This window comes from Chelonoidis abingdonii, chromosome 2 (genome assembly GCF_003597395.2).
Source record: "Chelonoidis abingdonii isolate Lonesome George chromosome 2, CheloAbing_2.0, whole genome shotgun sequence".
Taxonomy (NCBI): Eukaryota; Metazoa; Chordata; order Testudines; family Testudinidae; genus Chelonoidis; species Chelonoidis abingdonii.
The window spans coordinates 1561661-1586244 of NC_133770.1; the positions used below are offsets into that span (position 1 = coordinate 1561661).

The 24584-nt window shown below is 55.3% G+C and overlaps 2 protein-coding genes across 2 annotated transcripts in view; both read right to left on the bottom strand.

The window, feature by feature from the left end:
* The window catches only part of LOC116826257 (uncharacterized), a 21347-nt gene extending 18707 nt beyond the window's left edge, over positions 1-2640 (bottom strand). Inside the window, exons 1-3 of the mRNA XM_075062078.1 lie at positions 2583-2640; positions 1029-1155; positions 532-645 (exon numbers count right to left, since the gene is read on the bottom strand). Coding sequence (XP_074918179.1) covers positions 532-645; positions 1029-1155; positions 2583-2606 — 265 coding nt within the window. The 5' untranslated portion in view covers positions 2607-2640. The remainder of the gene's footprint in view (positions 1-531; positions 646-1028; positions 1156-2582) is intronic.
* LOC116818206 (uncharacterized) overlaps positions 1-24584 on the bottom strand; it is a 204666-nt gene that overhangs the window by 143750 nt on the left and 36332 nt on the right. The window lies entirely within an intron of this gene.

Below are 24584 nucleotides of genomic sequence, written 5' to 3' on the forward strand. Positions count from 1 at the left end.
AGTTGCTAGGAGACAGAGTTCCAGGCATTTAGGTGCACTGGCCCTTTGCTCTGCAGCAATCACACACCCTTATCCCACCACCTAGATACTTAAGAACCGCCTAGGGGACACTGAGGCACCAACACAGTATTCAGAGCAAACATTAAGAACAGTCCCAGTTCGTCACACACACAGTGCCGACACAAGGAGCGTAGTGTGGACACACAACAGTGGTTTAATTCCTGTGGCGGCTGTACATTGACGTAACTTAAGTTGACTTAATTGTGTAGTGTAGACAAGGCCTTACTCCACTTTAACTCTTCCCATAGGAATAACCCAGTTTTGACAGCTCTCCCATACCTGCTCAGATCCTTTGCCATCTTCCCTGCCCTTCTCTGGGCTTTTCCAATGTCACCTACAAGTGGTCACAGCTGCCTCCAGGACCCAGGAAAGCCAGCCATTGTTTGAAACATTCTTTGTCCCGAGCGGTTTCCCTGGGTTTGAGCCCATCCTTCCATCTCTCCCCCAGCTCTTGGTGTTTTCATGACTCACCTAAGCAGGGGTTCTGGGCTGTGCTTCTGTCTTTCCAGCCCCAGAGATTCCCCACACATGGCTCTTCCCCTCGCTCCATCTGGCAGATGATCTCAGGTTTGACAGCAGGATGCCCTGTGCAGGGGGCAGAGAATTGCAGGCTAGTGAGTGATGAACTCAGGATGAGTCGGTTTCCTGGCTGCAGGTTCACCCTGGCTTATGAAGAGCAGTTTGTGATCAGGTCTATGGGCCTGATTCTGCAGTACCTTTACTCCACAAACAGTCCAGCAAGTAAGCATAGACCCCTGAGAATCTCTGCTGTCCAACATAAACCCTTCTAGCTACAGGGCCAAGAGCCCTTGGGCATGGGGCAGGGGGTGGGAAGAGGGCAGAGCACAGCATTTCCAGGGTCCGAGATTCTTCTGAGCCTCAACGAAATGTGCACTGACCTGCTCTGACATCTCCTGGCTCTGTCCCAGACCCCCGGCCCTGAGAGAAGAGTAGGAAAGAATCCTCACCCAATGAAGCCACCAGCTCGTAATTCTCCTTCATCACGTCCCGGTACAGCTCCCTCTGCCATTTGGCCAACGCTGCCCACTCTTCCAGGGAGAAATAGACCGCGACATCCTCAAACGCCACCGGCACCTGCAACAACATTGCAAACTCCTTCGTGAAGCACTGGGAGAGCTACCAGCGAAACCCACCAGGTGGCTGCTAGGAATTCGCATTAGGGTAGCGCACGCGGCCCTAGGTCAGGAACTCACACTGGTTCCAAACTCCTTTGAAGTCCCATCCTCACTCTGCCTGCACAGGGGCCCACTGAGCCCCAGGTATCTTGGTTTCTGGATGTAAATCTAAAGCATTTAATAATTATTAATAATTAGCAGTCACTAATTAGTCCTCCGAATGACAAGCTTGGACAAAGCTCTGGGGGTAAAGCTGGAAGGGAGGAGCCTTTTCACGCCTGGCTAACCCTGCTGGGAGTCACATACCTATGCTAGCCTGCCTTGTCTGCGGCTTGGGAAGTTCCTCCTTGGTGGACAAGGTGGCGTGTGCCCCAGGATTAATGAGGAGCGGAGCCAGGGCGTTGTGTCGGGCAGAGAGAGGAAACTCCCACTTGGGATGTGCACCAGTGTCCACCAGGGGCTGGTGCCAGATTCTTGAACTAATTTTGTTTGTGCCCAGAGCTGGACCCTGATCTCAGGAGAGGAGAAATCCAGCGCTCGTCCATTTCACTCCCGTCCTGTCCCAGCGCCCCCCGGCTGCTTCCCCTGGGCAAGGCCAGAGCAAAGCCCCCACTGACATCATGGCCAGAGCCGCAGGCCCCAAGCCAGGAGACATTAAAACCACCCTGTCCGGGGGCATCTCGCCCGCCCTCCCAGCTGTCAGGGGGCTCTGGGGTCAGGCCTCTTTCCCCAAAGCCGGGCTGCCCAGACACAGACCCAGGAGCTAGGGATTTCAGAGAAATACGAGTGTCCTGAGACAGGTGCTGAGAAAACTGCCAGCGCCCCAGGAACCCAGAGACCAGCCCGGCCTCGGGGGCTGCCTGGGCTCCTCTAGCCTGGGGGGAGGGATCCCCCCCATCTCCACTTCCCTGGACCTGGGGGTTTTCCTCACACTGACTGACAGGCCCCCCCCCTCCGTGCCCCCCCCAGGGATCCCCCATCTCCACTTCCTGGAACCTGGGGTTTTCCTCACACTGACTGCAGGCCCCCCCCTCCGTGCCCCCCCAGGGATCCCCCCCATCTCCACTCCCTGGCCTGGGGGTTTTCCTTCACACTGACAGGCCCCCTCCCGGGTGCCCCCAGCGCCCCGTGCCCCCCGCGGAGGGCGGGGCTGCCCTGCTAAGTGGCCGCGCCGACGCCGGGACCGGCTGCCCCCAGGCAGATGGCGGCCGCGGGCGGCGCGGACGGGCGCGGGACCCGGCTGAGCGGGGCGGGCAATGGCCCTTCCCGGGACTGCGGGGTGGGGGGGGGCCCTGGGCCGCAGCGTCTCCGCGGCGCTGGGGTCCCTGTGCCCCCCCGTTCACCGCCAGGGACACGTGGGCTGGGGCTGCCCGGGGCCGGCGCTACCTGAGCGGAGCCTCCTGCGCCCATCGCCCTGGCCTCGGGCCTGGGCCCCGCCGTCCGCTCCCGCCGCTCCCAGCGGCTCCTCCGGCAGGAAGAGGCGGGCCCGGGCCGGGGCCGGTTTAGCGGAGTCGGACCCGGCCGCCTCAGACCCGCTTAACTCGCTGCAATGGGACTGGGGGAGGGAGACCCCCTACCCGGGCCCTGCCCGGACCCTCCTCCTGCGGGCTGGGGCTTGGACCCCCCCTCCGTGTGCCACGCAGGGAGGCACTGGCGCCGCCACCCCAGAGCTGGCTGCTTCCCAGCAGGGCACCACTGGGCTTGCAAAGTGCTTCGGGTAAAAGGCCTCCTGATTTATAGTGAATGAAAGGGCCCCACCTCCCCCGTACAAAGCAACCTGAGATGCACCATCTCCGCCCCCAGGACAGCGCCCCTAGGATCTCCGGGACCTTTGTGCTTAAAAGGGGGGATGGCTGGAAAGAGTCGACTTGCACCAAGCGAGGCTGTAGCCTCACATCCGGCAGCTGCTGCCCTCACCCCCCTCCCTGGGCTCCTTGGGTCACTCGCTGGGGGCTTGTGCTGTGTGGCTGGGGCCTTTCTGGGAGCTGAGCACCAGGGCGCGGCACAGGGTGACAAACTCTCTGGCCCCTGCTAGGCAGGTCAGACTGAGTGATTTCTGGGTCTCATCTAGTCCTAAATTCACGCAGCAAAGAGCTGGCTGGGCACTGTGAGGGGAGTTGTAGGATCATGTAAAAACTAGCGGCTGCCCCCCCCCCCCCCAATAGTTTACAAGCGGCCAGTGGGGGGGAGCAGTACACAGTACTGCTCACTGACACAGTAGCCTGAACTTTTAAACTGTCTTTTCCTTTCTGCCTCAAAGCAGAAAAATCTTGCTTCAAACCAGTTTTTACTAAACTAATAGCAGAGTGCGGGGCTTGACAACCTACCAATCAAGTGTTAACACGGAAGGGTCTTTGTCTAAATGTGTATAAAAGGTTTGTAAAATTTGTGTAAGACGAAGTCTTTTGTAGGAAGGCACAGGCTCTCCTTTCTTCTGCAAAATAAAGCATTTTTCCTTATCCCTGTCAGGCTGTTATTGGCTCTCTGCTGGGCAAACTCAATGTTTCGGTAACAATCAAACTCTTCAGCGCAGAGACTGTCTTGTTCTGTCCTTGGGCTGGATGCAGGACACGGGGGGCCAAGTCCCGACTGGACCCACTGAGGGCTCCTATAACATCACTGGCACCTGTGTGATTACTGTAGCACCGCGGCATACACCAATATTAATAACCCTCCCCTGCTGCATGGGACACGGGACACAGCAGATATTGGAGTGAAACCTGCCAGTTCCCAGCCTTGTCTGGGCGAAGCGCTGAGCACACCCAGCCCTGGGAACTAATGCAACTCAGAAGTAGGACAATGCATCACAAAGCGTGTTTTTCACACAGGGCCCAGGGAGTCAATGGAGGACACAGAGGAGTTTAAGACAGCCCTCTAGACATAGCGGCTGAGCCAGGCAGGACCAAGAGCAGTGTCTGCTCTGAGGGTGGGGTCCCAAGCACCACCTTGGATACAGGCTGCAGATTTTGGTTCCCCACCAGCTATTCATGTAAGGCTGGAATGCTTTCACACACACCCCTTGGGGACAGCTGAGAAAGAAAACAAAGGAAATTAGCTGTTGCCACCAGCTAATTAAACAACATGCAGAAACCTCTTAGCACACCACAATGCAATCCTGTTCTTAAAAAGAGAAGTTTTATTGCAAACAAAAAGGAAGGAAATACATCTGGAACTTGGAGTTTTGCTAGATTTTAAAGGAGCAATTCCAAAAAGTAAGGACCCAAACTAGCTTTCTTGGGGGTTCAGCTGAGGTTACAAGCGAACAAAAGCACCTGGGGTTAGCACAGAGGAGTCCACAAGCCAAAAGAAAGAAAGAAACCCGATTGCATCTATCTAAACATTCCCTGTCCCAGTGATTCCTTATAGGTCTGGAAGATAATTTTTCATACCTGGTTCAAACCTTACACACTGTTCCTGCTTATAGCAGAGCTGCTCCATGTCCCTGCAGCCCCAAGAGAACAACAGACAAGGGGGAAAGTTTTCCCCAACTTTAAAAGGTTTTAGCCCCACCCATTGGCTCTTTTGTTCAGCCCCCCACCCTGCCTTTTTTTTTGGTACCTATGCAGGGATTCTCCGAGGTGAGGCCTGCAGAAAATGCAGCAGCAGATGAACTCCATGATTGTGAATTGCCAGCCCGCCCCACCTCAGCTGTAGAACTGATGAATGAAATTGTTTTTAATTGTTCACTTTATTAATGTAACTTCATAAGTTTTAAGAATGAAACAACATCCATTCATAAAACCAGTTACCCTAATAACTGGCTACTGGACAATGAAGATGCTTGTTAAGAGCCATAGCTGTTCAGTCATCTGCCTTTGTACATTTTACTGTCAATCCAATTCTTGCTTAAATGGCTGAGACTTGCACCATTTCTACATTGTAATTTCTGTTCACCATTCACTACACTTGCCTACATTGTAACTTCTGTTCACTGTGTGCCATATTGTAATTCAAACTCCATTTTGTAAGCTTGCTGCCACCTCCATTTTTGCAAACCCTGCTGTAATCATATTAGTTTAGGTTAGATGTGTGACTGAGGCATGTATGGATGATGGAATCAACCTCCAGCCCCAGCCTGTCCTGATGAAATACAGTTTAAACACCAAGGGCTGAAGATGCGGACAAGAGCCCTAACAACGTGAGAAGAGTCCACCCTAAGAAGAAAAGAACAAAGATACAGTAGAAGGAAGATCAAAGCCAGGTCCCAGGCTGAAAGTCACGCCTGCAATTGACAGGTGATCAGTCACCGAACCCAGAGGCAGCCTGACACAGCAAGACCTATAGACTCTGGATTCAAACTGAAACCTACAAAAAGGATGGGTGAGATGGGAGACTTTGGAGGGTAACATTCTGCTGCCAACATGGAAGGGCATCGGTGCAGGCCCAGCAGAGACCCAGCTCGTCCTTGTGCCCGGCTTTCCTGGCCAGTTGGCCACCACAAGCTGCAAAATCAAGCCACAGACTCAAGCTATGTTCAGGACTGGTAACTATACAACTGCTGCAGAACATCTGATGGACGTGTGTGTGTGGATATGTGTATAGATATTAGTTATTGGTCATAAATCAAATTGTGTTATCACAATAAATGTGGCATCTTTGCCTTATCCCCAAAAACAATCCTGTGTAGTTCTGTCTGCCTAACACAGCCCATTGCATTAGCTACAGGAACATTATCCTGGACTTAAGCTCCGCTTATGCAGGATCAAAGCCAGGAAGTGCGGGGAGCATGAGGACCCATAATGACCGATAGCGTGAAGCCAACAGGCCCTGGGCAGTTATGTCCCCAAAGGAAAACACTGCAAAGAGAAGGGCAAATGTGCAGCCAGTAGTGACTAAACATGGAGATGCTTTTGCTAAACATAAACTTGAGCATGAAAGGACAACAGTGAGTACTGCAATCACAGGAGGAAGTTTTCCTCCACAGGTTTTTTTAGGTATTACCTTGTCTTGAGAAAGTCAAAGACCAGTCTGACCACAAGGCGGATGCAATCCTTGAATTGTCCATGCCACTGACATAACTTCTTTATGATCTTTTCTAGGATTGGCAGGCAGGGCCGGCTTTAGCAAGTGCGGGGCCAATTCGTACTCACCTGGCGGCGCGCCGGGTCTTCGGCAGCATTCAAGGACCTGCCGCCGAAGACCCCCTGGAGCGCCACCGGGTGTGTAAAAATTAAAAAGGTGCTGGCGTGGGGCCTGATTCCGGGGAATTGGGTGAATCAGCCTACAGCCGGCCCTGTTGGCAGGACACCATCGAGACTTCAATCCTAACTTTGCTTCCATTGCAGGCCCACTGTATAAACGTCTGAAAAAAGGGATTGCTTGAGCCAGGGCAGATGGGCCTGCGAGTGCATTTGTAAAATTGAAGCAGGCAGCAGTGCAAGCACCTGTGCCGATCGTTCCAGCTCCCAGCAAACGTCTCACTTAGAGGCTTCTCTGAGTGCAACAGTAGCTTCTAGAGAAGCATGGAATATGTAGGCCAGTAACCTATGCTGTAGGGCAGAGGTGAGCAAATTACGGCCCACGGGACCGTCCTGCCGGCCCTTGAGCTCCCAGCCAGGGAAGCTCACCCCTCACCTCTCCCCTGCAACCTCAGCTCATGGCGCAGTGCCACTACGAGACCAGCCGGTCTGCCCTGGTGCTCTAGACTGCGCTGCGGCGTGACTGGCTCCGGCTGGGTGGTGCAGCTGTCAGTCTTGGTCCTCTGAGTGGCATGGTAAGGGGGAGGGGAGTGGGAGGGTTGGATAAGGCGCAGGAGGTCCTGGGGGGCAGTCAGGGGACAGGGAGTGGTTGGATGGGGGGTGGGGTCTAAGGAGGGCAGTTAGGGGCAGGGGTTCCCAGGAGGGGGCAGTCAGGGGACAAGGAGCAGGGGTCATTGGATGGGTCAGGGGGTCAGTCAGGGGCGGGAAGTGGGAGGCGGTGGATAGGGGGCGGGGGTCAGGGTGTTTGGGGAGACACAGCCTTCCCTACCCGGCCCTCCATCCAGTTGTGGAACCCCCATGTGACTCTCAGGCCAAAACATTTCCCCCCCCCACTCTAGGAGAATGAGCCGAGTGGAACTCAAATATTGATTAGTCACTAGCTGGACAACCAAGCATTAAAGCCAATAGCTCTACATTCCACACACACCCCTTTCCAGTTCTCACTTTCTAATTGAATCGAGGATGGACAGGCAGCTAAAGCCCGACTAGCACACTGGACTTCATTGTTGCATGATGAAGATATAACAGTGACCCCCATGTACCCCTTCTCTGGTGCCTGGGGCCCTGTTTCTGGGAATCCTCAGGCGTGCCCAGATGTTGATCAAGGAAAAACCTTCACCCAGTTTTTCATATTAATACCTCCTAAAATAAAAACCATAGATGAATATTGCTTTTTGTAGATGGGTCCAACCACTATGATCAGGAGAAATCAGTATCTTCTTGTTATTGATCCATTCTCCAAATAGGTGGAAGCAGTTCCCCTTACGGCGAATGCTGCGTTAGCCACAACAAGGATCTTGGTGGAACAAGTCTTCTCTCATTAATCGCCTCGCTTGGGTAGAGTCAGAGGGAGTATTCCAAAGATGTTTGCAGATGTTGGGAGAGCAACACAAAATTGCACCTTCCATATCATACCCCTGAGAGCTTTCTGCACAAAAAAAATATAAAAATTCTGACTCCTTGGAGAAACTGCAGCCTAGAGTGCAGGGAGGGACCCACCTCCGTGCTCCCGCAGACCCGCTCTCGGGCCTGGGAGGGACCCGCAGGAAGCAGCCGGGCAGCCTGAGCTAGAGCAAAGCTGCTTTGCTGGAGAGCTCCTGTCCCCCTCTCTTGTGCTGCATGTCCCAGTCTCTGCTGGGATTCGGCCCCCCAGGGCTGGGCAGTGCCCCGGGGCAAGACCAACCCTGCCCTGAGAGCTCAGTGCAGCTGTAACTTGAGCCCCAAAGCATGGGGTGAGCAAAGGCAGCAGACAGGTGGGAGCGAGGGCTGGGCAGTGCCAGGGGCTGGGCAGGGTGACCACTCAGCTGCATTGGGCTGGAGGCTGGCAGGGAGCCTGCCAACCGGACAGTCAGTGGCCATTCAGCAGTGCTGCCCGGAGCCACCAGGATCCCTTTTCCACTGGGAGCTCCCTTTGGCAGAGTCGCCACAGCCATCACCTCGGGCCCTGCCCAGCGCTCCCTGCCAGGAACCTGCTCCCTCACTCCTCCTTCCCTGGGATGGCCCCCGGCTGCCCCTCCCCAGACCTTCCCTTCCCACCTGCCAGGCCTGGGCTCTGGGCCTCAAATCCAGCAACATGGCCCATTCCCTAGGCCAGGCCCCTGGCTTCTCCTGCATTGCCCGAGTCATCTCTCTCCTCCCCGGAGATGGAAGGGAACAGCCCCTGCAGGGCACCAGCCCTTCCCCTCCCGCGGCTCCTCTCTGCCCAGCTCTCCCAGGCCCTGCCCAGCCCCATGGAGCCTGGGGAGAGTGAGTGGGGAACACACAGGTCAGGTAGCATGACATGGAGCAACAGGAGCACAAGGCAGAGAAGCCTGGTCTGCGTGGGAAGCTGCCATGTTCCTCGTTGTCTTCTCATGCTAGGGGCTGAGAATAGAAGGAAAAACAGATTCCACATCCCTCCTCCAACACCCAGAATAAGGTCACCACCACCACACACAATGCACCCGAACGTAGAACCAGGCAGCCAAAGCCTCTCTCTGAAGGACCCTGCTGTGCCTTGCTCTGGTAATGCCCCTGGCCCACCTGCCCTCCGGCACGTCTACACCAGCCCTGCCCCGGCGTCCAGGGACTCCATGCAGGCGGCTACCTGGCCATGCCCACACCGCTGCCTTGTGCGCTGGGCTCTAACCGGGCTCAGGCAGGGGCTAAGGATCCCAGCGGCTTGCAAACACCCACGGGTCTGACTGAGGAGAGGAGGTGGTGATGCCACAGGGCAGGGCCCTGTCTCACTCTGGGTGCACAGCAGGAGGGGAGGGAATAACTAACTCTGTGCCAGTAAACATGGTGCTCGGGCCAAGATGATACCAAAGCCCCAGGCCCCAGTGCAAGCCCCTCCCTGCTCCCAGGGTCACAGCTGGGGATGGTCAGGAGCTTATGGGGCCCAGGCAGCCCACAGGACCCTCCTCCCCCTTTCTCGAGGCTTTCAATAGTGATCACAAAGCCTAATGTGCAGAGTCGTGGAGGGCAGGGCGTCTCCACGTCTGGCGGGTGAAGGCCCCCGCTGCTACCGGCTGTTAGCACTGGATCCTTACAGCCCAGGAGAGGCCCCAGGACAGGGCGTTACAGCAGCCCAGGCCAACGGGCAGCGAGGCCGGGAACCACTGCAGCCAAGCCCACAGCTGGGGAGAAAGGGCACAAAAGCCAATTGTCACAGAGTCCCTGGGCGCTGCTCTGGAACTGCTCCCCACAAAACCAGTCAGGACTTTAGGGAGCCTCCTCTCCCTCAGAGCAGACTGTCTCCAGGGCAAGAAGCTCACACGGCTTCACCTCCTGGGTCTCTCCTTGGAGCATTCAGCATCCTCTGCCCCTTTGTGCGCTTCCCACAGCGAGCCCACCCCCTCGGGGTCGTGGGAAACCCACAAGGTCCTGCACCCCCACTTCGCAGTCAGACGTGACTCTCAGCCAGCATAAAACAGAGGTTTATTAGATGACGGGAACATGGTATAGAATAGAACTTGTTAGCACAGAAATCAGTGACTTTCAGCCAAGTCCATATTGGAGAATCCCAGACACCCTGGCCTTCCCCCGTCCAGTCCCCCACTGCAGGCAGCCCTGGACCCAGCTGCCTGGCCTCCTGCATCCAGTCTTTTTGTCCTGCTTCCAGAGCAAAGTGTGACACGGTTACGTTCCCCTCCTCAGTCTCAGGTTACGAAGGGCATTAGCCATCGCCTACACGCAGGCAACTGGAGACACCTCACTTGTCCTGACGGCCTCAGCAAAAGTCTCACACCCAATTCCCACCACCTAGGCATTGGTGCAGCACACAGGGAAACTGAGGCACACAATATTGTGTGATGGGGCAAGGCCAGATGGCTACAGTAAAGTACTGAGAAACAGGTATGTTAGCCCCAGGCTAAACAAATCCCTAGTACCCTGGTAACCAAATGGCAGTTGCTCCAGGTTAATCCAGTCACCTGGAGCCAATTAAGATCTTTCTAGAAGGCAGTTAGAGATAGCTACTTTAATTAGAACACCTGCAGCCAATCAAGGCAGGCTAATCAGGGCACCTGGCTTTAAAAGAAGTCCGTCACTCCAGTCAGGCAGGGAGGAGCCAGGGGAGAGGAGCGTGTGTGAGGAGCTGGAGCAAGAAGCGAAGTGAGAGAGAGTGTATTGCTGGAGGATTGAGGAGGACAAGCATTGTCAGACACCAGAGAAGGTCCTGTGGTGAGGATAAAGAAGGTTGTTGGAGGAGGCCATGGGAAGTAGCCCGGGAGTTGTAGCTGTCCTGCAACTGTTACAGGAGGCACTATAGACAGCTGGACCCACAGGGCCCTGGGCTGGAACCCGCAGTAGAGGGCGGGTCTGGTTCCCCCAAACCTCCCAACTCCTGATCAGATGCAGGAGAGCTGACTCAGACTGTGGGTTCCACAAGAAGGAAGATCACTGAGGTGACAAATCCGCCAAATAAGCGCAGACCCACCAAGGTGGAGGAGGACTTTGTCACAATTGGTATAGGACAGGAGATCACATGCAACGTAAGGTGAAAACCTCACTTTGGCACACCTCAGCTGTTTCTGGCTGCCTCCCCCCCACCCCATTGTCTTTACTTTGCAACCCTGGGGGTGACCCCAGGGCAGGATGACTGTCCCGCTCTGTCCACCGCTGAGTTCAATAGGCCTGTGGGTGGATAACGAACACCACGGATGTGTACGCACTGATTTGGGTTCGGTTTTCGGCCTCGTGGATAACTGCTCCCTTGCCCTCCAAGATCCATCTCTGCAGGTTTCTGCCAGTCCCGACCGTGACCTGCGTGTGCACCTGTAACAGCCGCTAGTCACAGGTTCCCTTGTGAAGTAGAATAATTATTTGTAAAAATAAGAATGATTAAAGAAATGTTGTCTGCACCTTTAAGCAAATTGTTGGAATGTGCAATCAGGTGTCAGGAACACGACATTAGCATAGAACATTGCACCGTTTAAGGCAATTGGAAAAGTATTAGCCTTAGATCGATACCAATCAGTAAGGACGTGGAATATGCATGCTGTGTCGCATGGCTTTTCCTGTCTGTTGCTTCTTTGTCCCTTTGTCTAAACTCCTGCCCTTTCATCTGTATAAATAAGATAGTTTGTGTCTTGCATGGTGCTCACATTATCTGGGTGTATTAGCAGAGCGCTGGGCTAATAAAACAGAGTGGGCTGACAATCTGTGAGTCCTGAGTCTAACTTTGACACCCTCTTTGGCGAACAGCCAGAGCCGTGAGGAAAGGGGCCTTCCCTTCTTCACCCCGCAGGGGAGTCTTGCTGGTCGCAGGCAGCCATAGTGTGCAGCCAGAATGGTGAGGGGGCCAGCGAAGAACCCAGAGAACTGGGCCGCGAGGGGCACCCCCAGAAACCAGGCACCCAAAGTCACTCAGACATCTTGGCCTTTGAGTGTAAATGAACTCCAGAAAAGCCTCAACAGGCAGAACCCCTCCCCCCCCCAAAGCGCATCACCCACCCCCTCAGAGCCCAACTCTGGGAGGCTGGGACAGGCCCAGTCTCAGCCTGGCTCTCAACAGCAGAAGGTAACTGAAGGCGACAAGGTCTTGGTGGGATGTTGGAGGGAAACAGAGTTTCAACAGACATGAAACCCACTAAACACAGGAGACCGATCAAGAAAAGAGGGTATTGAACCAAAGCACGAACGATGCCCACTGCAGTCATCCTCTTGAAAGCCAGCCACCAACCTGCACTCGGATCTCAGACTGTACGGGCAGGGGACAATTGTGATCAGTGTGACGTTATTGATATAAACTGGGACCATATAGAACATGGGTTGCAACCAAGGTCCTGTAGTGGCACCAAATCCTATGTAAAGGGGGTCTGTAGCGAGGCGGTGTGGCTCCCCTCCTCCACAGGGAGGGTTGAGCCCCGTCAATCTCCCCCCAGGGCGGAACTTCCGGGCGGAAGCCCCGCCCCCCAAAGGGTCAGGCGGCGACCCGGAAGCATAAAAGCCAGGCGCCAGCCTTCAGTTGGAGCTCAGCCGCCGGCCAGAGCAGACGTGTCGGCCGACCCTCGTCGCTGGGAGGCTGCGGAGCTCAGAGACAGGGATCCGGCCTTGCCGGAGCCGACCCGCAGCCACCACGACGCCGAGCTGCCGGAGCGACCCCGCAGCAGCTACGACGCGGAGCCACCAGAACTAACCCCCCATCACCACGACGCGGAGCTACCAGAGCTGCCCAGCCCTTACTACGGCCCGGAGGAGCCCTCGGCCCAGGCCTGGCCCAGCTGCCCGGAGACGCTCCCGGACCTACCACCTGGCCCGGACTGGGAGGAGCCCATGGGGGTGGATGACCCTGCGGACCAGGGGATTGGAAGTAGCCCGGGGGCGGCTGACTATAGTCAGGCCCCAAGCCTATGGCCGTGTGTGTCGGGCGGGATCCCTGTTGAATCACCCCGTCATTGTGTTTCGGCCCGGATCCCCACTGACCGCCTAGCGGCGACAGCCGCTACCAGGGCCCCGGGCTGGAACGCAGAGGAGTGAGCGGGCCTGTGTTCCCCCTGCCACCCGTAACCGGCTGGCAGAAACCCCCTTTCACCCCCCAGTGACTCTGCTACTGCTCTGCCCCACCCCAAAAGGGCCAGAGCTTATCGTCCTGTTTGTTTGGTGCCCCGCCTGAACCAAGGGCTGGGCCCCCATTGACTCTGCTACTGCTCTGCCCTGCCCCAAAAGGGCCGGAGCTGATTGTACTGTGTTTGGTGCCCGCCTGCATCAAGGCTGGACCCCTACTGACTTTGCTGTGCCTCAGTCCGCTCCACAGGGACTGAACACCCGGACGGTGGACCGCGGACCCGAAGGACAGGACCCAGAGGGGACAGAACGAGGCCAGTGTGGCTCCCCTCCTCCACAGGGAGGGTTGAGCCCGGCCCCCCCTCGTCACAGGGTCATATAAGGTGTCTAAGACCAGGTTACGGGTTATGATTATGCTGTCTGTATCATTTTGTAGCTGAAGTTATGAATATTGGCTGTGTACTGTCTGTATTTCAAACTTGTGTTGTGTCACTAGGAAAGATTCCAGACAAGTTGGTGTCAGCTCTGCTTAGCCTGCTTGATGGCCCATTAAGGACCATCATCTACACAATTGACCCATCGAGAGAAGGCAGTTACACCCTGTGACTCAGCAGGGTGTGCAGAAACTGGCCCATATGACTGCAGACTCCATTTTGCTGTAACTTTCCACTAGTAGAACAAAGAAGTGTCCTGACACCTGGAAAAGCCTCTATAAGGCTGATGCCTCATCTCCATCTTTTCTTCAGTCCTGCTTCTTACCTCTGGAGGGACTTTGCTACAAACTGAAGCTCTGCACAAGGGACTGATGACCCATCCCAGCTGGGGATGTATTCCGAGACTTGATTTGAACCTGCAGTTCACTCCATCACTGCTACAAGCCTAAACTAAGAACTTTGCCATCACTGTATGTAATTGATTCCATTTAACCAATTCTAGCTCTCATCTCTACTTTTTTTTTATGAATAAACCTTTAGATTTTAGATTCTAAAGGATTGGCACCAGTGTGATTTGTGGGTAAGATCTGATGTGTATATTGACCTGGGTCTGGGGCTTAGTCCTTTGGGATCGAGAGAACCTTTTTCTTTTCCTGGGGTGTTGGTTTTCATAACCATTCATCCGCAGGACGGGTGGCACTGGTGGGGTGACTGGAGACTGGAGTGTCTAAGGAAATTGCTTGTGTGACTTGTGGTTGGCCAGTGGGGTGAAACCGAAGTCATTTTTGTCTGGCTGGTTTGGTTTGCCTTAGAGGTGGAGAAACCCCAGCCTAGGGCTGTAACTGCCCTGTTTGAGCAATTGGTCCTGAATTGGCACCTCAGTTGGGTCCCGCCAGAACCACATCGTCACAATCAGCTCTCTGAGCTCCTGCATGTTGCAGGCCACAGAACCTCCCTAGCCACTCCTGTAACAGCCTCCAACCTCTGGCTGAGTTACAGATGCCTTCAAATCATGGTTTAAAGATTTCAAGTTCACTTGCAGGTTTAAACTAACCTGAGTCCCATGCTGCAGAGGAAGGTGAAACCCCCCCAGGGTCTCTGCTAATCTGACCTGAGGGAAAATTCCTTCCTGTGATCAATTAGACCTGGAGCATGTGGGCAAGACCCACCAGCCAGACACCTGGAAGAGAATTCTCTCTTGTAACTCAGAGCCCTTCACAGCCAGTGTTGCCTCACCGGCTGGCAGGCTCTGGTGTTTGACTGTGCAGTGTTGCAGGGGACCAGTCCCATTGCAGGATCAGCACCAGAACCAAGTGAATACCCAGGCCTAACACAAGCTGCCAGTGGGCTCCTGACTAGGCAATGCTCACCCCCACTCCCGCCAACAGTAAGATGCAGCACATTACACCGAGAGCAATGCAACACCCCGCACTGGCTGTGTCCAACAGCTCCACTTTATTCCACGCTAGTACAGTTCCATGTTTCTGTTCTAGTCACACACACAAGCCAGGCTAGGAGGCAAATACTCCTGTTCCCAGTGACTCCTACTGCATAACCAGGAGGGGCAGAAATCCATGGGGGATTCTGGCCAAGGCGACGGGGATTGGGACGTTCTAGTCTACACGAGGGCTACGTTAACACTAGATGTTGTCGTAGGACAGAAGAAAGAGTCAATGGATAAATTAGATTAGCAGGATGAACGACCTCCCCCACCCCCCCCACAGGATCAAAGCCCCAGGGCAGGAGTCCCGTAGGGCTGGTAGGACATACCTGACATCCTTTTTCCTTCCACGCTGGGAGAGCCGGCAGCCAAATCACTGGGCGACTATTTTACTTCACACAGTCGACGCTCAAAGCCTTACACCTTGGGGCCAACCTGCCCCATGGACAGCCAGCCAAAGCAGGAGCCTCGCTGCAGGGGACTGGGATGTTTCTAATTGGAGGAGCAGCAGATAAAGGGTTAAACGTGTGTCTGTAACCACCATGCACCTCAGTTTGCTCTGCGCTGGAGTGTTTGCTGCTCTAAGACCCAGTTTTGCTCTCGAAGACTCAGAACACCTCACGGCCAAGTGCTGCCAAGCCGCTCCCCTCTGGCCCCAGCTCGCTACAGGCAGGGTTAGGAACCAAGTCAGCCTAGCTCAGGGCTTTTCAACCTTCTTTCATTTGCAGACCCTACAAAGTTTCAACTGGAGGGGCAGCCCCCCTTGGAAATCCTAGACAGTCTGAGGACCCCAGGGGGCTGCAGCCCGCAGCCTGAAAGCCCCTGGCCTAGGGCTGTGATGCCACTGAGGACAAAGGCTATTGGAGTCAGCTCAACTTGTCTTTCCGCAGCCGTCTCCCAGCGCGAGATCCCCCAAGCCGCTGCGGCGGGAAGCCGTGGCCCAGGCAGAGGCCAACGCAACAGACAGCGCTCGAGCAGCTCTCCAATTCAGCAGCTTAGCACAGCCCAGCCACAAGGGCTCCCAGCCAGGCTGCTGGTGCCTGGTCATACGGGGGAAGGACTGGCTCCCGGACTAGGCTGCGACGTTCCCCTCGCAACCAGAGACCTGACACCGCCCAGGGATTTCTGTCGGCCTGGCCGGGAACCAAGGGACACCTGTTCACAGCTGCTCTACGGATATAGTGTTTAGTGGCTCTAATGGTATGTACCGAGACCACAGGCACCACATGGGCCCGGCCTCAGTCACTGGACCATGCAAAGGGCACCACCCTGCACACAGGAACCGGCGTTCCCAGACACCTCAGGGGGGCTGAGATCTGCAGATGCCCCCAACCTCCTGCCTGGGCTGGAGCCTGCTGTTTGCCCCAGTTCTACTGGCCAGGCGAAGCCTGGGAGCCCCTGGCGCAGCAGGTTGGATACCCCTGGGCCAGGGCTGCAGCGGGCAGCAGGACCCCTCGCAGAGCCCTGGCACCAGTGCAGCTCAGTCACCTGCGGGCGTGGGGCAGAGGAAGGAGAGATGCCAAGGGCATAAACAACTTCCCACAGGGGAACCCCTGCCCTTAGTGCCAGAGCCAGCTGTGGGGGGTCAGGGGACGCCAGCGGCTCCTTCGGCAAAGGGAGCGCTCGGAGCAGAGCCATCATCACGTGACAGGATCTGTGTCCGGAGAAAGCCTGTGGCCAGTGCCGTCAGAGGGGTTAAACCTGCTGGCAGGGGACCAGCTGCCCCATGAAGCGGGGAGGAGTCAGAGGGCGTGGGCTGAGCCAGCCAGTCACAGGCACAAAGAAATCTCCTCCAAGGGCAGACCCCCTGGGGAAAACCATCTTATTAGGAGAGAACCAGCGCTAGGCCACCCTACCGGGGGAGGGGAGCTGGTCCCTGGGGTGCCGGGCCACCCTACCGGGGGAGGGGGCTGGGGCAATGAATTATGAGGAGAGACTGAGGGAACTGGGATTGTTTAGTCTGCAGAAGAGAAGAATGAGGGGGATTTGATAGCTGCTTTCAACTACCTGAAAGGGGGTTCCAAAGAGGATGGATCTAGACAGTTCTCAGTGGTGGCAGGTGACAGAACAAGGAGCAATGGTCTCAAGTTGCAGTGGGGAAGGTTTAGGTTGGATAGTAGGAAACACTATTTCACTAGGAGGGTGGCGAGGCAGTGGAATGGGTTACTGGGGTGGTGGCGGAGAGAAGAGACTCGTTCCCGGGGAATGATCAGTCCACTAGAAGGCTCGTCTCTCCCCCACCCATGCTGTCTGTCCTTCCCCCTCCTCTAGTCCACACCCCCAGCCCCGGTGTCCCCGCCCACCCCCCGCCTGATCTACTCGCAGTTTAGACACCGAGCCCTGGGGAACCCTGGTCCTTCCCCTTCCCGCCCTGCGGGCAGCCTGCAGCCCTCGGCTCACCCTGCCATGCTGCCCGAGCCCCCCCAGGGGGAAGGGTGGGGAGCGGGTCAGAGGGCAGCACTGCAGGAGGGGTCAGAGCAGGCCGAGCCCAGCCCGAGTGGAGCCAGCAGCCCCACACCAGGCACATAGCGGGAGCGACCAGGGGCCTGGCTCTGGCAGGCCTCAGCCACAGCGGCCATTCGCACGGTGCTCTCCGTCTCCAGCAGTCTCTCCCAGTGGTACACCAGGCCGTGCAGCTGACACCACTTCATGGCGGCAGACAGACCAGCCAGGGCCTCGGCAGCAGTGATGCAGCTCCCCGGGTCCGGGTCCCCGTCCTCCTCCGAGCACTCGGCAGCCTCGGCCCACTGGCTCCTCTGGGCCAGCACACACTCCTCACTGGTCATCTCGCCCACGGCCGGCTCCTCGGCGTCCATGCCGACGAACTCGCTGAAGTCCTGCTCGCTCATGAAGGGCGGCCGGGGCACGTCGGCCAGGGGCAGCAGGTCCAGCTCCTCCCGCTCAGAGGGCGCCAGGTGGAAGCCGGCCTTCCGGAAGCAGCTCTGCACCGTGGCTGGCCGGACCAGGCTCCATGCCTGGTGCAGCATGTAAATGGCGTCCAGCAGCGTGACCCGCCCGGCGATCTCAGCCGCCCGCCCGGCCCGCCCCTGCTCTGGGCTCAGCTGGGCCTTGGCCGCCACCAGTGCCCGGTAGTGTCCCTTCAGATTGCAGACGACGCCCATGTCCAAGGGCTGGGTGATGCTACTGGTGTTGGGGGGGAAGAAGGCCAGCTTGATGTGGTGCAGCTTGGCCTGCAGCTCGCGGGGGTGGGCGCTGTTGTGGGCCAGGAAGAGCAGGACCTTGCGCCGGTTGCGTCGCAGTTCCTGGTCCCACTGCAGCACCCACTGTTGGAAGATGTGCGCGGTCACCCAGGCGTTGGCCGAGCTGGCGTAGGCGATGGGCAGGGCGTGCAGGTCCTTGGGCAGGCACCGCGGCCGCCGGCTCTTGCCCACCACCAGCAGGCGCCTCTTCTCCGTGCCGGCGTGGTTGGCGCAGCAGAGGACGGAGACGCGGTCCTTGGCTTTCTTGCTGCTCAGGAGCGTCGGGTCCCGGCCGGGATAGCCGCGGTACAGCAGCCCAGTCTCGTCGGCATTGAAGATGTTCTCGGCACTGTAGCCGGCCAGCAGGGAGGGCAGCACTTCGCTCACCCAGCTCTGGGCACTGCCGACGTCCGCGTCCTGCTTCTCGCCGAGCTGCCGCTTGAAGACGATGTTGTGGCGGGTCTTCCACCGGCAGAGCCAGCCATCCGTGGCCTCGAACTCCCGGCCCGAGTGCAGGGCCAGCTCCTGGGCCTTGGCCTTCAGGATCGGGCCCGAGAGCCTCTCCCCCCTGGCCAGGGCCTGCTGGAACCAGAGGAACAGCGTGTCCTCCACCTCCCCACCCTTGCCCTCCCGCTTGCGCTTCCGCAGTGGGTTGGCGTTGGTGCGCCAGTCGGCCAGAATCTGCTCCCTGCTGCGGCCGATCCGGCCCGCCTGGCTCTTGGAGATCCCGAACAGCTTGGCCACACTGGACAGGGAGGCAGAGGGTGACTCTAGGGCCTGCAGCAACTTGACCCGGTCAGCCAGCGAGAGCTCCTTCCTCTTGGAAATGACTGCGGTCGTGCAGCACGAGAGCCGGCGCTTGGAAGGGTCTGCAGGGAAAGAAACCCTGTCAGCTCTCCGCAGACCGCTCAGCGCCTCTCCCATGCCTCGTTCCCAGGGCAGCTGGGCCCCACACACCCCGCATCTTCCTGGAGCAGTTGTTTCCTCTCCAGCCCCAGGCTTTGAGCCTTGCAGCCCTCCTGGGACCAAAGATCATCCTTGGCTACCAATGGGGAAACTGAGGCACAGAGAGAGGCTGTTACTTGTCCAAGGTCTCAAAGCACTTCACTGGCAGATCTTGGAACAGAATCCAGGAGTCCCGGCTCCCACCTCCCAGCAGATCCCATTCCCCTCCTAGAGCTGCAAATAAGAACCCAGGAGTCCCGGCTCCAAGTCCCACTGGAAACCCTCCACGTGCAGCCCTGAATGAGTCACCTGCGATGAGAGGCTGCGACCCAGGAGTGGGGAGCTACCCTGTTCTCAACCCCTGCGCTAGCAGCTGGTCACCCTCCCCACTGGGGGGCTCTGAGCAATAGAAAACCACAAGATCATAACACGCCCAGCCCATGGGGCTGCCGCAGTCCAGCCTGCATTCCCTGTAAGGAGCAGCAGCCGGGAGTTCCTAGGAACAATCTGTCAGTCCCAGCACGACACTCATGTGGGCTTTTTCAGACAGAGTTTGAGTTTGGGCCCCTCCGCTGGGACATGGGCATTGAACCCTGGTGGGGAATGGACTCCAGGAGCGAGCAGCTGCGAGCGCTGCCTGCAGAGAGCGTGGGACACATTCCCAAGCAGCAGGGAGAGATCGCCGGGAGTGGAGACGGGTCAGATACGCTAACAGGACAGAAGGCTACGTGAGGTGCAGGGCAGAGAATCAGCCATGAGCAGTAATGCAGAGACAGCGTTTGCACGTGTGATAACTGGCCATGGTACACAGGGACCTGGCCATGCACACGCGCAGTCACGACAGCTGTGTACGGGCACGCTAGAAACTATGGGCTTGGAAGTCTCCAGGCCCGAGTCTCCCGTCTCGGGCCATGTGCTGCTCTTTGCACTTGAGCCATCATATGCCCATGCTGCCCAGCCATCAGCGGCAACTCGGGGCAAAGCAAGTGGGGAGAGGAGCAGGGCCTCGGAGTGGGCATGCCAGGCCATCCAGCTCCGTCCAGGCTGGGAACTGGGTCTGCAGAGGTGTGTGCATCACTCACCTGGGCCGGGGCCTTTGGGGGGCTCCCTCGCTCGCAGGTCCTGGCTGTCCCCGACATGTGGCTCTTCCCCTCGCTCCAGATTAGAGACAAGCTCAGGTTTGGGGCTTGCAGAGCCTGGGCCGGGGGGAAAAGCACAGTCACTTTCTAGCACTTCCCCAAGACCCTGGCTCAGGCTGCCCTAGGCTGCTGTGGCGGGGACGATGCTTGGGGTCAGGTGTGAAACAGTCATCAGAGCTGGTGCTAAAGGGGCCGTCTTGTATGAGGCACAGTCAGAGTGGTTAATTCCCACAGGAGCCAGACAGAATCTCCCCCCACACCCTGCCCCCCAACCCTCCATCGTACTCTGCCAGCACCTGGAGCGCTCGGACACGCCTACACAAGCAATGCGTTGACCAGGGCTACGAGGCCAGATCTGGGCAAAAGCAGTTCCTGGGGCTCAGTGCTGGGCACCATGCACAACCGGGTTGAAATGGAGACAGGGACCGAGTGAGACCCCCAAAGAGTCAGCAGGGGATATTGCAGGTCACAGCTGAAGTGCACAGACAGGAGCTTATGCAGCCCCATACTAGCCTGCCCATGCCTCTCCGGCTCTGATGCCAGCCCACCCCGGTGCCTACCCCACACCTCGCCTGCCCTAGCCCCAGCCCGCCCTGGTCCCAGCCCTCCCCATGCCTTGCCCACCCCATGCCTCACCTGCAGTCTGCCCTGGTGCCAGCCTACCCCATGCCTTGCCCACCCCAGTGCCCGCCCCACACCTCGCCTGCCTCAGCCTGCCCTGGTCCCAGCCCACCCTATGCCTTGCCATGCCCCATGGGGTTCCATGGTTGTCACAATCAATCAGATTTCCCCACAGCAGGAATCGGTGGGAGACCCCGGTGACATCTGAGCTGGGGGCTGCTGCTAACAAGGAATGGCCGAGGAGCTCACCCAGTGAGGCCAGCAGTTCATAATTCTCCAGCATTACGTGGCGGTACAGCTCCCGCTGCCATCCGGCCAGTTTCTTCCACTCCTCCTTGGTGAAATACACAGCGACATCCTCAAAGGTCATGGGCCTCTGGGAAACAAACCACCCCTGCTCAGCACCACCCGCTTCGGGGGCCTGTGGATGCTCACAGCCCGGACTTGGGGCCCTTCGCTTTGACCACGTCGCCCCCTCTTTGCTGCCCTCCACTGGCTCCTTCGCTGCTAGTTTTTCACTGTCCGTCCTCACCCACCCGGTATCTCCCTCTCAGCTGCCAGCCGGCGCAGGGCCTGCCTGGTACACTGTCAAACAAGCCCCTCGGCACCCCCACAGAACAACCTGATTATCCACCTTCACGAGCCTCAGCCCTGCTGCATTGTGTCCCCAAGCTCCCCCTCCGCCCGCCCGCCTCTGCTGTCTCTGGGCTGGTACCTACTGACCAGCTCCCGGGGCCCAGGCTTCCTGCTCAGAGCGTGTCCCACAAGGGGGGCCTGGCCCGGCCCATGCCTGGGGCGACAAGGCAATCGCTAGCTAATAATTGGAATGTTGGTGTGGATGGGTATAGTTTGCTCAGGAAGGATAGACAGGGGGAAAAGGGAGGAGGTGTTGCCTTATATATTAAAAACGTACACTGAGGTGGAGATGGACATAGGAGATGGAACTGTTGAGAGTCTCTGGGTTAGGATAAAAGGGGTAAAAAACAAGGGTGATGTCATGCTGGGAGTCTACTACAGGCCACCTAACCAGGTGGAAGAGCTTTTTTTTCAAACAACTAACAAAATCATCCAAAGCCCAAGATTTGGTGGTGATGGGGGACTTCAACTATCCAGATATGTGTTGGGAAAANTGGATGTTATCCACAGAAACCCATCACATCGCATGGGACATGGTCCTCTAGAATGGTGTGCGTTGAGCTGAAGAGACATATGAATCTTTAAGCAACCTGTTCTCGCCCTCAGGTGACATTGTGCCGGGGAATCCAAAGCAGTGCAGACCAATGCATGTTCATTTTCATCATCTGAATCAGATGCCACCAGCAGAAGCTTGATTTTCTGTTTTGATGGTTTGGGTTCTGTAAATTCCGCACAAGAGTGTTGCTCTTTTAAGACTTCTGAAAGCATGCTCTACACTTGGTCCCTCAAATTTTGGAAGGCACTTCAGATCTTAGGTCGAGTGCTGTAGTTATCTTTAGAAATCTCAGATTAGTACCTTCTTTGCATTTTGTCAAATCTGCAGTGAAAGTGTTCTTAAAATGAACAACATTCTGGGTCACCACCAGAGATTGTTATAACATGAAATATATGGCAGAATGCAGGTAAAACACAGAGCAGGAGGCATTCAATTCTGTACACTTTGTATTCTGTGTTGTAATTGAAATCAATATATTTGAAAATGTAGAAAAACATTCAAAATATTTAATAAAAATCAATTGGTATTCCACTGTTTAATCATGATTAATTGCACTGTTAATGTTTTTAATTGCGATTAATTTTTTTGAGTTAATTGCGTGAGTTAGCTATGATTAACTGACAGCCCTAGTAGTGAATTCTATATGGAGAATAGTTTTCAAAGTTGGGATGGCTACCTTACAACATCCCATCAGAAACATTTATCTATTACAGTCAAACCTCACAATAACGCGAATTTGGATATAGTGCAATCATAAATTGGCTTCCATTTAAGGCCGTAATACTGTTCGCATTTTGCCGGAATACTTTTTTTTTTTTTAAAGACATTTATAAATAAACTGCATTCTTCCGGTCTTATAGGATAAAGTGACTCGTGGTCATTGCAGACCCATTGCACTTAGTTCTTGGGTTGTACACATGTATGGTGTTTGCCTATGAACCTGTTATTAATTTCCTATATTTAAAAAAAATATTTTACCATTATGGATACACCAGTTTGCAAACACATTTCGTTTTCTGCCTAAGAGAAATTGTATATCCTGAATCAACTAAAGAAGGGCAGACAACAAACTCAGCTTGCTAGAGATCTAGGAATTAGCGAGTCGACTCTGCGAGGGTGGAAAAATGCTCCCTAGCTTACCCTGCACTCTTGAAGAGGAAACTGGTTTACAGCGTAAAAAGGTCAAGTTCGCTAATGACGAAAGCCTAGATTCAGCTTGTACCAATGATTTGTCCAGGCTCACTCAGAAGGAGTTCCCATTTCTGGCCCTATTCTGAAAGCTCAAGCAGAGAAATTTGATTGCCTTATCAATGGTAATGAATCCAAATTTAAGGTGAGTAATGGCTGGCTGGACAGATTCAAGAAAAGGCACACTATAAGCCAAGTTCTTGTGCCTGGGAAAATCCACTCAGCTGATAAAGAGGCTGCTGATTCCTACCCAACTGAGCTTAAAAAGTTGCTGGAAGAAGGTTGCTAAACAGCCGATCAAGTTTACAACTGTGACAAGAGTGGTTTATGCTTTAAAATGTTACCCGATCGCACCCTCGCAACCAGGACTAATAGTCACAAACGAGAAGGCTTTAAGCAGAGGAAGGACCGAGTCACTCTCTTGTTTTGTGTCAACAAGTCTGGCAGCCAAAAAGTCAGACCTCTGATGATCGGAAAAGCGAGGTCTCCCAGATGTTTCTGTCATGGTGATATGAGGGCCCTTCTCTTCGAATACATCAACAGCAAGAGTGCATGGATGAATAGCTCCATATTTAAAGACTGGTTCCACAAAACTTTCATGCCAGCCATACAGGCTCATTTGGAAAAACTCAAGCATGAGGAAAAAGCTGGATAATTGCCTTGCCCACCCCCCAGCAGAAAATCTTGTCAGTCGTGACGGCAAGATTAAAGTCTCTTATCTCCCGAAGAAGACAACATCAGAAATCCAGACACTGGACCAAGGCATCATATTGGTATTTAAGCAAAACTATTGTCAAGAAATGATCAAGCGGATGACAACTCTATCGACACACCACTGGCGTCACTCAGTTTGAAAGAAGTCTGTCACCTCGGTGGGAAAGCCTGGGATGCTATCTCTGCACGTTGCATTGAACGATGCTGGAAAAAGGGTCCAGCTTTTCCATCATCTACACACAATGATGGTAACGACAACGAGCCTGAATTTACAAGATTCACTGAAGACGATGTACGTTTAGCCGAAGAAGCACTCAGAGAATATGAGCACAGTCATCAACTGGTTTTTAGCAGATGATATTTGCCCCATATATGAACACATCTCAGATGACAAAATTGTTGCAAATGTCAGCAGGAAGAATGAAGTTGCACCACCAGAGCCCAAAACCAGTGGCGCTAATGACGAGGACGATGATGATGGCACCTCAACTCCCCCACCAAATGTGTCCGAGGCAGTAAAGCACCTAGAAGCCAGTTTGAGGTGGCTGAAACTCAAGACATGGATAGCATTCAAATCCTTCAACTCAGAAGCATTCTTGACTTTGCTAGAAGTCAAACAGTCTGCAGCAAATAAGCAGACCACACTAGATAGCTTTTTTAAGAAGTGATGAAATTTAAAATTATGGTGTCATTCAGCCACATTGACTTTGCATTCTGCACAAAGATTAGTACAGTCAATTTCACATGTTTCTTTCATGTACATGTAATTAAATTACTACTTTTGTGTTTAAAACACGCTGGGATAACTTTTTTTTTTTTTTTTTTTT